This window comes from Anneissia japonica, unplaced genomic scaffold (assembly GCF_011630105.1).
Source record: "Anneissia japonica isolate Jap-2015-1 unplaced genomic scaffold, ASM1163010v1 scaffold652_len952628_cov199, whole genome shotgun sequence".
Lineage (NCBI taxonomy): Eukaryota > Metazoa > Echinodermata > Crinoidea > Comatulida > Comatulidae > Anneissia > Anneissia japonica.
In genome coordinates, this window is record NW_022757608.1 from 887,817 (window position 1) to 901,276 (window position 13,460).

Genomic DNA, 13,460 nt, shown 5'->3' on the forward strand with positions numbered 1-13,460 from the left:
GCATCAAGCAATAATCAAAATTTAACACTAAATAGATCGTAAATAAATACAATTAGGCATCATCTGGATGATTATATTCAAAGTACTACCGGTATTAAGGCAGACATCTTTTATTGGAAACCAAACGAATTACCTAAACCTCATACATTATGAAATAAGATTACGCTTCTTCAATCACATGGCTGATGATAACAAAGGGTATAAATAATCTTTGATGATAACCTCAGCCAGACTTCACAGAGCAGCTATAATTAACAACATGCATCTCAATGAGCAACATCTTGAAATTTACAAAAAAACAAACAAACAAATAGGTCTCACAGCAAATTTTGAAACCTAATTAAATGAAATAATAAAGAAAGCAACTCCTTTACTACCATTTATTTACCGAACGAGCCAGTCGGCTTCTGACCTACTTTTCTTCGTATCGGCGGCGTACAAAGAGTCAAATGACTTTGTGTCTGGTAACCTCAGTGTCTATGTCTACCAGGAGGAGCCTGGAATTGGGAACGTTTCTCACTGAATGTAGTAGACGGTAAGGATTGTTATTTCATAGGCAACTAGTAATGGGCCTCTATCAAACAATTTATTTCGTTCTTAACAAAGTATCAGCAGAAAGTAAGCAAAATGATTGTTTAATCGTGTTTGAAATAATATAAAAATTAATTTGTATATAAATAAATATTTAAAGCTTAAATTTTAAACGTGGAATTAATAAAGTGCAACAATTTAATTAATTGGGTAATTTAATCTATAAGATGTATAAACAAAAATATATACATATATACAAAAAAAACAAAAAACGTAACAACAAAAACAACATCAGTTAAACCGAACTAACTGGTAGTAGGCCTTCCAATTACGAAACTATATTTCGCGGAGTAACATCCGGCTTGCGAGTAAGGTAAGTTGAGTCCATTGCAAGTTGTAAACCAATCAGAATGCTGGGATATTACATCATTCAGGGCAACTTGCAATGTTTAACATATTATGTTACTCCGCGAAACCTTTGTAAACACTAGAACATGTGACGATGTTCTCTGGCGATTAATACTGAAGTTTCGAAGTTGGAAGGCGTACCAGTTTTTTTTTTTTTTTTTTTTTTTTAAATAATTCACAAGAAAAACAACCATTGAACAAGAAAATGAAACTATAGATTGTTAAATATGTAGGTATAAGATACTTTGCTGAAGTTTTTTTAAATAATTCACAAGAAAAACAACCATTGAACAAGAAAATGAAACTATAGATTGTTAAATATGTAGGTATAAGATACTTTGCTGAAGTTGTACAGGCCCAGGCCTAATTTTCTAGGCTACATTATAACCTAAGAAGTGTCGCCGGCCGGCTGTGTGATGCCAATTTTTCGGGCTTAAAACGAAGCCTAAATGGCCTTTGACAAGTGGGGAGCTGGAATCTCAGCACTCCCGAAATGTTGGTGAAAACTCTGGAACTCTGTTTAGGTTGAAATTATTATGTGTAAAATGATTTAGAGTTATCTCATAAAGACAAAATTCCATCCACGCATATTCAAAATACGTCTGCCAATTTCCGCGCAAATGTTGCAGTAAAGTCGGCCGGTAGCTATTGTAACCAATGTGTAGGCGTTCGCAGTGTTAATGCGATTCTGCTGACCTATTTCTCGAAATTTCCTGCACAAATGAAGAAAAATACTGAAAAATTTAAAGGAAGTGTACAGAAAATATAATTAATGTTTCAGTAATAATAATAAATAATTTTATAATCAATATATCAATCCACTTAAGTAACTGCAGATTTCGGCAGTCCATTGACTAGACAGTTTAGCTAGCACATTATTACTACTCATGTTTTTCTTTTTTATATTGTGTATATCTGTTAATAATAATTAACAGAAATTTGTAATTTTCTTAGAAATATTCCTAACAATTCCTTTTTCATTTTTGATACTTACCTGTCTTTTAGTTTTTTCATTGTCATTTTCTTTCCACTATTTTTTCTTTCTTTTTTATTCCTTTCCTTCCTTTTGTTATTTCTTATTTATTATTTTTCTTGGTTTTTTTTTTTCAATTTTTAAAAATCTCTTCTCTTTTTCTTTCATGTCTTCTTTCTTGCATAATAATCCATGGGGACAGTGTAGGTGTGGGTGGGTGGGGGTTTGTTAGGAAATATAAAGATTATATCTTAGGGGATGCGAAAAGGATGGGGAAATATGTGCTACTAAAAAAATTACTTGTGCTACCAAATTTTTTTGGGGGTGCCAGAAAATTTTGGCAGTGATACCAAGAAAAAAAGTTAATTTCCAGCCCTGTGTCTCTTTTTTTTTAAAAATGATTATGCTGTCTATTTTAGTTGTTTGTACCTTGATTACTTTCATAGTTATTGATGCCTTGGTTGTTGGATTAGATTTACTTCACAACTCAACAAATGGAAAGAAATTCACATCAACATGTATTTTACTCTTTAGTAATCTTGGTGCACCATTCAGTGATGATAAGATAGACTCTCTTGTTAATGGTATTCAGAAGATGAAAACAGATGTAAATTTGATGTAAGTTGTAATGTATTTTATCTTTCAAGAAAAATATGGAGTAGAGTTTAAAGCTTGCCTTCCAATCTCAGGTCCTGGGTTCAATTCCTGGCAGTGTTGGAGGATCGTGATTAAACTCCATTATGGCTAAGGTTGAGGTGCCACTGCCTTGACCGCTTCCTGTTAATAAAGCACGGCCTTAAACATTTTCTGCATTGCTCACATTTTTTATGAACTGCATACACCATAACAAACCAATTAGGATGTAGTTATCTTTTATTATTATTTCTTTATTAATTTTTAATATCATGTTTGCTTGATGTAAATTATTATATTTTCTCTTTGGTTATGTTGGTTCCTTACCCATAATCTGGTACTGTTTTTTTTTTTTTTTAGTGGGCCTAATTTAGATGAAGGTGACGAGACTAACGGTGATGAGAACCGTCCGAGTACATCTAGCGGCAGAGGCAGTGGAGGTTATACAAAACAGAAAACACCCCAGCAGAGAGCTGGAGCAGCCCTAATGAAGCACTTTTTGCAGGAGATAGATGGTGGTTGTTATGAATTCAGGTATAATTGGTATTGAAAAGTCTAAACTATAGACGAATCCAAGAAGAATTGCACCCTCTGTTGTTGACACCATTACTGGGGAGTCCAGGAGTCGTCCCTACACCTAGACCTACTTCTGAAAATGTTAGTGTGGTGTGGTTATAAACATATTACCATTGAGAAATCTAGCTTTTTATTTTGCAGCTGAATAATGCCGTCAGTCTTCAAACTAAAAATTTATCAAAGTTAAGTATATTTCATGTATTTTAAACATCTTACAACTTCGGAAATGCCAGCCCAGTAATGGCGTCGACAAAAGAGGGCGACGTTCAAAAAAGTTCTCTTGGATTCGTCTTTATGCCTATTAAATATATTAATACATGGCATTTTTTATGGACAAGTCAATAAAATGAATATTGCATAAGTTCATTTGATTCAATGATAATATGCACATGATGTTATTTATTTTTTTTTTTTTATTTAAAAAAAAGTCTTGAAATAGAAAGTCTTTTTCTGTTTATGACACCTGTCCGCAAGGGTGTTAATGACAATTACTTATGTTGTACAGTAGTAGGTGATTTGATCAGAAGTTTATGGCCCTGTCACAACTTGATGATTTAGCCAGTGTATGCCAATGTATTAAAAATTGGCGAATACGCTGGAATACGTAGAATAAGTTATGGCTAAATTTTGTAAGAGCATGTAAAGAGCATGCTGGTATATTTTTAGTACAGCTAGGTTGTCAAAAAATTTTGTGCATGCACACTATTTTTTATGTATCTCAGCGTATGCCTCATATGTCTCGCATACGCAGGCCGTAAGTTGTAGGTAGGTTGACACACGTTCTCACACTTTACTTGTAAGCTACTCACAAGTCAAAATTTGTCAAGATATGGTGTTTTAGACTAATGTTGTGACTTTCATTGTTTATTGGTTAATGTCCAGGGGAAGATTTTATTTTCCAAAAGGGGGTGGGGGCTGGCGATAGATCAGTGCCCTTCCCCCCCCCCTCTTTAATACACCACTGAGGTGTAATGTTATTTGTACTGTTTTAAATGTGATTTTATGTGTGAAGTCATATTGTGATTTTATATTAAACCTTTCTAGTAGATGAAAGGTCAAGAAGAATTGTAAAATGTAACCACTTATTTTTGGATCATAAAAAAGTAGCTACACACTATTTGTTGTACTGTTTTATTTTGAATGAATTTGTTAAAGTTAATGAATTTCAGTTGTAATTTGATTTTCCATCACAGTGGGCTAATGCCAATGATACACTAAAGATTGAGTTCAATCAAACAAGTATTTTGTTGTTTCCTGCTCCTGGCATTTTTTAACTTTCTTGTGTTTAAAAATAATTCTTCAAATAATTTTTGTGTGTGGTCACCACTGGTTGGCTTGTCCTTTTGACTTTTTCGTCAGAAATATTGAGAATACTTCGCAGTTTTTTTGTTTTTTTTTATTATCCCAATGACTAGGGTAATAATATGGCAAAGCACTTTTACTTACAGTAAACATATTATTAATAAAGCAACCATCTAAACAAAAATTAGTCCCATTTCAATTACCTATACGTTCCAACCAGTGCTGTAGCCAGCTATTGGGACGGTCACATAACATTTTTTTAATGGGTCCACATTTTTAAAAATGGGTCCAAATTATTCAATTTCATGCATAAAATGAGTCCATATTTTGAAAAATGGGTCCAGATTTCCCATATTTAGCATAAAATGGGTAAAACTTAAGAGGGCATTGGTCCAGATTGTTCATATTTTTGCGTAAAATGGGTCAACTTTTAAGAAAATGGGTCTACCCTGATATTGTCTCGCATTGTTTGAAAATCTTGCCTACAGCTTTATTTCCAACATTCCAATTTTATCCTGAATTTCATGAATTACTTCCAAATTTTAAGAAAATACCCCAAATACCTATGTAATCATTTGAAATACCCAAAGTGGCTAATTTAGTGGCTTTTTGGTGCCAATATTTGAGTATTTCTGTGTCAATTTTTCCTTTGTGCACCGACTTTATCAACAATGTCGAAACACAATGTCTTCTGAGCGTTGCTAACACTTTGAAATATCAAAATGCATGTTTGGAAAAAACTTTGATTTTGGGGTTGGGGGAAACTCTGCAGTGCACCTTGAGTCTCCCGAATTTTGTGTTCTAGGGGTTGGAACATCTGATATACCATATTTATCAATTGTACATAAAATGATGTTTATTTTCTTATTTTGCTGTCCTAGAGATATAATACCTATGCTAAGTTATTTTGATAAGCGGGAAGTCAGAGCAACGCCTTGGAAATGCACACTGGATATTGGAGACAACTTAAAGATAGCTTGTTCTGGTTATGTCAAGGTAATATTTGTTAATTATAATACAGCTGTACAAATTTAATCTCTTATATAAACATGCATCTATCTGAATATAGTAGAACCCCCACTTTGGGAACGCCCTATTCAGAGATGTTTTTAAATTTTTAACATATTGAGGGTGCTGTAACCCATGTGCTCCCACAATGCATTTGGACGATTTCATGTTTTAGGCGAAGAGCGCGTTCTTGTGTTGTAGGTTCTTTGGTCAAAGTGTTAATCGCCACAACTTTTGTCATAATAATGCTAGAATTGTTCTTTCAAAATTATTGTGATAAAAGAAGACGACAATTCATATTTTTTTGTGTTGTTTTCCAGACTCAAGAAGGAAAGTTGAAGAAATCTTGGGGCTCGATATATATGAAAAGCAAAGAAAAAGAGTATACACCTCAACTTGTGTCGTCCTACCATCTGAACAATGATGAAGAAACAGAAATAGTAAAGGATGACATAGTAGATGGTTAGCTCATAAGTTTAGTAGTTTTTTGGACAACCTCAGTCTATACTGTGGTCTTTTTGATATATGTACCATTTTTTTCCCTCATTAATATTAGATGTTTAAATTTATATCTTTTTTTTTTTTTTCAAAGCATATCGTTATGGTACAGATCTGATTCCTATGTCAAAAGAAGACAAAGAATCAATGGCGTATAAACTGTCTCTTATACACATCTAGATGTGTATAAGAGACAATACATACACAGGCCTATTTACTGTAATAAGAATGAGAAAAGAATTACCTGACCGTTTTGATGAGGGAATAAACCTCAAATTTTGAAGAACCTTGGATGATTCGTTGTGTGGACGAAAAGCTTATGTTCCAATAAATTTGATTGATAAAAATCATTAAAGGACACTTCAGAAGTTTTTTTGTGGGGGGAAGAGGGGGTCTTAGGAACATTTGGACCCCCTCATAAATTTGAACCCAGATCTGCCCCAGAGAGGTCAAGGACAAAGGTGCCAGCAGCCTACACGTTTCATATATTCGACATAAAACACTGCTTATCATCATCGTTCATAGGCCTAGGCCTATGTATATATACCAAATACTTTTATCCGATACCAGATGATTCTAAAATATATTACCTATTTTCGTCCTTTGGAAAACGATAAAATGTCAAATTTCGGTTGACTTTAGAGTCTTTGGAGCAATTAATGGCTGAACACCACCTAATACTCTTTTGTTTTGCCATGGATTCAACATATAGTCATTGTGTATACAGTGGTGGCACCAGGATATGCCCGACGGAGGGGCTAAAGGCCCCGACGGGGGGCTAGTGGAGCAAATTGAGTCTCACTTGGCAGTGGGGGCCAGGGGGATGCCTAGGGACCCCCCTTGGAAGCCAGGGATATTTGATGAATTATGGCGAGTTTTTATTACTTATTTGATAGGCATCGAGTTACTATAATATGACTTTATGTAGGCTATGCTTTCTAATGTTGAAATCAGCTTCCAAAACCAAAACATTTTAAATAAAGCAAGAAACAAAGAGTATGCAATGTAACCATCTAATTTATTTTCAAATCCTCATTCTTAAAAGTGAAATTCTATATTTTGGAAATTTTGCATGAAATCTGTCAACCACGCTGTCATGGTCGAGGTTGCTTCACCTATTACGATGTATTCCAACCATCATGAGGCTATCTAAATGAGCATTTGTCATAACAGAACGCAAATTATTTTTAATTAGTCTTATTGAATTATTATTACTATTATTACTATTATTATTGTTGTTGTTGTTGTTGTTGTTGTTGTTGTTGTTGTTGTTGTTGTTGTTGTTGTTGGGCGCCACCACTGTGTGTATAGTATGGCAGAGATGTTTTTAAATTTTTAACATATTGAGGGTGCTGTAACCCATGTGCTCCCACAATGCATTTGGACGATTTCATGTTTTAGGCGAAGAGCGCGTTCTTGTGTTGTAGGTTCTTTGGTCAAAGTGTTAATCGCCACAACTTTTGTCATAATAATGCTAGAATTGTTCTTTCAAAATTATTGTGATAAAAGAAGACGACAATTCATATTTTTTTGTGTTTTCCAGACTCAAGAAGGAAAGTTGAAGAAATCTTGGGGCTCGATATATATGAAAAGCAAAGAAAAAGAGTATACACCTCAACTTGTGTCGTCCTACCATCTGAACAATGATGAAGAAACAGAAATAGTAAAGGATGACATAGTAGATGGTTAGCTCATAAGTTTAGTAGTTTTTTGGACAACCTCAGTCTATACTGTGGTCTTTTTGATATATGTACCATTTTTTTCCCTCATTAATATTAGATGTTTAAATTTATATCTTTTTTTTTTTTTTCAAAGCATATCGTTATGGTACAGATCTGATTCCTATGTCAAAAGAAGACAAAGAATCAATGACGTATAAATCACCTGGAAAATCTCTTCAAACACTTGGCTTTACTAAAGAAGAGAATGTGAGTTTTCTGTTTTAAAAGTTTATTGAAGATCTTGATGAAATGGTGTAGCTGTGTTAGTCTGCGATAGAACACTATAAGAAATGACAAATATCAGCAATTTGATACTGACTGTGACTATGTCTATCATGTCTCTATTTAAAATAGAGAATTTGGGATATCTCTATTTGGAGCTGAGATATCTTTTTATTAATAGACATATCTTGAAATATCTGTTTATAGAGATGTCCAGTTAAAACTATTTAAAACTAAAATATCTGTATTTAAAACTAAAGAGTGAGATACTCCTAGTAATGTGAAGCACTTAGAGGCATTGTGCATGAAGCGCTATATAAGAGCGACATATTATTTTATTATTATTTGCAATTAAATGACAATTCATCTCACCATACTGTGTTATTATAGATGTTAATTATTCCATTTGTACAGTCTCCTGTTGAAGTCCACTGTGTGAACGATAGCTAGATAGTTAGTATTTAAAATGCAGAGATTTGTCATTTATATTTAAGATCTGTTATTAAGTAGTGATAAAAGAAAGAAATTTCTTTGATAATTGAATTGTATATTTAAGTAGATTATTAGGACTATTATTAATTTTTTCAATTCAATTTAAATTTATTCAGTTTTTGATTGGCTGCAAAATAGGTTGCTGAATTACATCAACTTTACAATTTAAAAAAGGAAGAGGTGGGGGTGAGGTCAGAAAAACATTCATTTTTACCATGATGATGTCATCAAAGTGAAAAATAAATGACACATTCCCCTACACCTACAAAACAAAACAGGGGTGTCAGCAAGGACTGTACATTATTGCCATTACCACTGATGACGCACGTTGCATGAATGGTGCGGTTGGTTAAGCATGTGCTCTAAAGAACATAAGGACGTGGGTTCGAATCGCGTATAGATATCCAATATTTTTTTTCAAAATTTAAAGAATTTATTTTATTTATTTTAACGTGTTTTTTTTTTGTACAAATAAACATTTGATTTATTTAAAAATTCCTGTCTTCTTAGCTCTTCCAAAAAACCAAATATAATAATTTGTGTGAGCAGTCGCTCCAGTTATGTATTCAGATGGCAATATGACGACGTCACAATGTCCGATCAGCCGTAATGATCTATAAAATCATATCATGTTCTTTTAGAATATGTAATAAACATTGGGGGGGGGGGGGCCACCTTTCATCCTAAGGAGCTATAACTGATGGCAATGTGATGATGTCACAATGTCTAATTATCCTTTATGATCTATAAAATCATATCTACAACTGCGCTTATACTTATTTGAACGTATCTTGCTTTTTTTTGACGATTATCTCCAACCTTCGAGCATGTTATAGCTTAGACAATTTCCTTTCACAATGTTTCAACCATTTTTCACTTTGGTGACGTCATCATGGTAAAAATGAATATTTTTTGTATCATATTGTATTTTTATGGTGACCATGTTTTTGGTGTTTGAGACACTGTTGGGTCTTGAATAAATAAAATAAATAAATAGCAGAGATCAATACGATACGACCTCTTCTTATAAACATTAGATGGCAAATACAATATCCCTGAAGCGATACATTTTATAAATAAATAATTATATTTTAGAGGTAAATTCTATAAACAGTCTTGCAGTAAAGCTGCAAGGTTGATTGTTTATATCTTCTATTTCTCATCTTACTAATAACAATAATATCAATCTATGATTCTGTTTTAACCACTAAGGTAAAACAAAGTATGCGAGTTGGCACCAGCGTCTATTGTTTTGTCGCAGACCCTGGAGATCCTCATGCTGCCGTTGCATTTTCTGGAATGGTAAATGCATTGTATGAAACCAAAACTGTCATCATTGTGAGACGTTGTTATAGTGCAAGAAGTATGCCACAAATTGGATACATGGCACCACACATCAAAGCAAACTATGAGGTATGTGAGGCAATACACAGGTCAAAGTAAACTGAGTTCGCCCACTATACAATAATTCCATTAATTTAAATAGTGTCACAGGTAAACAAGTCTATTCCTTTTAAAGGACATCATGTCGATGGATGCTATTGTATTTCCTTATGTTTTTAATGATGGTGGGTGACACTGTTGCTGTTAGTAGTAAATTCTTTACATTGGAACCAAATGAAAATTCTTTGTTACAAATTAAGCTTGATTTTGACATTACTTAAATAAGTTTCAAGCTTGGCAGAATGCAAGATGATGATAATGTGAGGTGCCTATTAATTTGGTACCTGTGTAATGGCGTCATTTAGCATGTATTCAGCCAAGGATTCTAGACATTTTACAAACAGAATTGAATTGTGTATACCCACAGTTCACCATATCACCCAGCAAGCAACATGTAGGCTGAGTGAGCTGTGCAAACAGTGAAAAAAGGGCTGAACAAAACTGTGGTGACTCGGAATCAAGGTTGTACCGATTCCTAGCCAAATGTAGACTAGCACCACAGAAAACGACTGGACAGTCACTTGCAGAATTGCTTATGAAAAGGTGTCCAATGTCGCGTCTTATAAACCTTGTTTACGCAGTATGGGAAAACAACGTACTAAACAAACAGGTGAACGATGAACGATCATTCTATGAGGGAGGTGTTATGTTCATAATCTTTGGTGGGAAGCTAAAATAGTTACCAGGTGTACTCTATCACATGTTAATTCCAATTTCCTTCAGTTTGCATATGGAGGAGGTTCGAGGATGGCGTTCGCACATAGACCATATTTGCAAACGTTTTTGCAGGCGAGAATGTTAGTAAACCATGTTTGGAAATAGAAGCTCCGATCAGCATACCAGTAAACAATCATCTCATCCCCTAAGAACCCAAATACTCAGTGCGATCAGCATACAAGTTGTTTAACAATCATCTCATCCCCTAAGAACCCAAATACTCAGTCCAGAACTAACACCTGTTCCCAATAATACACCTAATGAAGACTATCAACCAAAACCTCGCAGGTCAGGAAGGATCTGTGTACCTGACAGATTGAATTTATGAATTATTAAGTTTTTTTATGTTTTGTAATCTGTCTTTTGTTTGACTTTGCAATTGTTTTAAATGAACATTGACCTAGGTTTTTGTATATGTTTTCCTTCATTATCCTACCCAAAGGAGCGAAGCTCCAGGGAGGCTATGCTGCCCTGATTTGAAAAAAAAGCATTATCTGCAAAATCCAAGTTTTGAGGAAATGAACACAACACGTTTGGTTTTAGCCAAAGAAAAGTACAAATGATTTTCAATTCTTTCAAGTATATTTTCAAAATGTATACCATTAAAAAAATTGTCATACACTTTTCACTGATTTTTTTTAATTTTGGGGGAGGGGTAGGGGGGCAGGGTCAAAATACAGATAATGCCTTTTTCTGGATTATGTGTTCATATAGATAGGTAGGAATTAATAATTTAACACTTGGCATTACAGTAGAACCTCATTTTTACGTACCCCAGTTATACGAACCCTCGGTTTTATGTACGCCTTTTATCGACGATGGCGTCATAAAAAACCCCGAAACTATTCAAAACAAACGGCCCTTTTTAGAGCAACCATAAGTAAAATGACCATAACAATAAACTATAGCAATAAACAAACCATAATGCAACATATTTTCATTAAAACAGCAACGTTGATTGGGTCTAATTCCGGGTTGTTATAATCTGAAACCATGTGAACTGAGTGAGATAATCAAGATAATAGCTTTCCTCCTTAGCTTCTCGTCAAATTTTTTACACGAAGCTGATAGGCATAGTACACGCAGTACATGAACGCTAATTGGTTGGCTCGCCCAGTGCAGTGCACATGGTTTTAGTTTGTCTCAGCAGGCCCAGACAACGCCACAGCTCTGTTGTTTAGAATAGCAATGAAGGGAAATTCCCAAGTTATACCTTTGTCGTAAAGGTAATCTTACAATATTTTCATGTTCTTTAGTTAAATAAAAGATATAAAGTGATGAATTAATACACTAGACACATGGTTTTATTCGTAGGCCTAGAGAGGCTAGGTCTAGCCTAGGTAACATCATTCGTTCATAACATATGTTTATTGAGTGTTACGTATATGTATAAGGTACAAATTTAAACCCAACCTCAATTTTACGAATCCCCTGATTTACGTACGCCCTCCGGTCCCGTACCATACGTAAAATCGAGGTTCTACTGTATGTGCAATAATGTTTAAATATATTGATGAATTTTAAATTAGTGCATGAATATTGTAAATGTATGTCACTGCAATTTGAAATAAAAGAATTTTTGATAAATATATATATTTTATGTAAAAATAAAATTAATATTTTAAAATTGTACACGCATTGAAATCTTTAAAGTCAGGCTCCGGAGGAAAAAAAATTTTTGATATGTTGTAGAACTGATTTTTCTAAGACAGAAAAAAGTTGTTTGACGAAAAACTGGGGAACGGTGAATGAAATACAGATTTTTTAATATTTAAAAACTGGGGGAAAAGGGGCGTAACTGCCAATTTTTACACCTTATCAAATTTTTTTTTTTCTCCGGAGCCCGACTTTAATTCATTAATGTAATATTTAATAAATGTTTTGTAAGTAAGGTATAAAAAAGTAAACCGATCAAGAACAAACTAGAAGGAAAAGGTTTCATTCATAGTGTGTCGGTGGAGTTTGGGTGGGTTAGCTTGCTGTTGGGGGGGGGGGAGGGGGGAGGGTGGGGTTGGGGGGGGGGTTTATGCAAGGTTGGAGGTAAATTGACAAGTTATCCATATTTTAGGACATGTTCAACCGCTATGTTTCTAATCAGATGCCACAAAAACCTATTTCAGTTATCTTTATAATCACAATTATCATCCTTATTTATCGTTGTTATGGTCATCGGATAATAATGCTACTTTTATTCCTAAATTTTCATGAACTTTGCAGGCACTAATAACATATTTAAACACCACTTTTATATTATAAAACAATTCAAAATAATTATTTTTATATGTAAACGTGAAAACCAAGGATACATCATAATGTACGGTATCAAATTATTATTATAATTATTATTATTTATATAGCTCAAGAATTGTTAATAAATGAAGTTTTTATTAATTTAGCTGAAAAATCAAATAGTAATACACATTAAATAAAACAATTAAAAATATTTACATCAAATTAAAAATGCATAGAATTTCGCAATTAATTGTGCATAGTTTATTATTCAGCATTCGTTATTAGAAAAACAATGTATATAATGCTTTTTTTCAAGTTAATCCTCAGAATAAAGCTAAAACAAACTATTAAAGCATTATCTTAATGAAATCTAATTAATATTCATCACACTGGCACCTGATTGGATAACTGCTTCCTGCCAGTGTGTGAAGTCAACCGTTTAATGTTGTACTGAGTGGTGTTTAGTAGTTAATGCCTTATTCCAATTAGTGGTATGTGTAGATAATGCCCATTTTAAAAAATAAATATCATATTTTTGGCTTTCTAGTGAATTAAGGTGATAGATTATACCATCAGGAGTCATGTAAGACAAAAATCTCAATTTTGAAAAAAAAATGTAGTTAATGCCTTTTTCCGAATCAGAGCAGAATTGTTTTTAGCCATGTTCTTCTTCATGCTGTTGGACGTTGTCGTTGGCTAAATTG

The 13,460-nt window shown here is 33.7% G+C and overlaps 1 protein-coding gene across 1 annotated transcript in view; it reads left to right on the forward strand.

Annotated features, from left to right (window-relative positions):
* Positions 1-11,067, forward strand: part of LOC117124809 (X-ray repair cross-complementing protein 5-like) — a gene marked incomplete in the record, with an annotated part of 61,829 nt that extends 50,762 nt beyond the window's left edge. Inside the window, 7 exon segments of the mRNA XM_033271137.1 lie at positions 2,359-2,530; positions 2,906-3,079; positions 5,305-5,419; positions 5,752-5,893; positions 7,745-7,857; positions 9,577-9,777; positions 10,531-11,067. Of these exon segments, the coding sequence (XP_033127028.1) occupies positions 2,359-2,530; positions 2,906-3,079; positions 5,305-5,419; positions 5,752-5,893; positions 7,745-7,857; positions 9,577-9,777; positions 10,531-10,629 (1,016 nt within the window).
* Between the last annotated feature and the right edge of the window lie 2,393 nt (positions 11,068-13,460).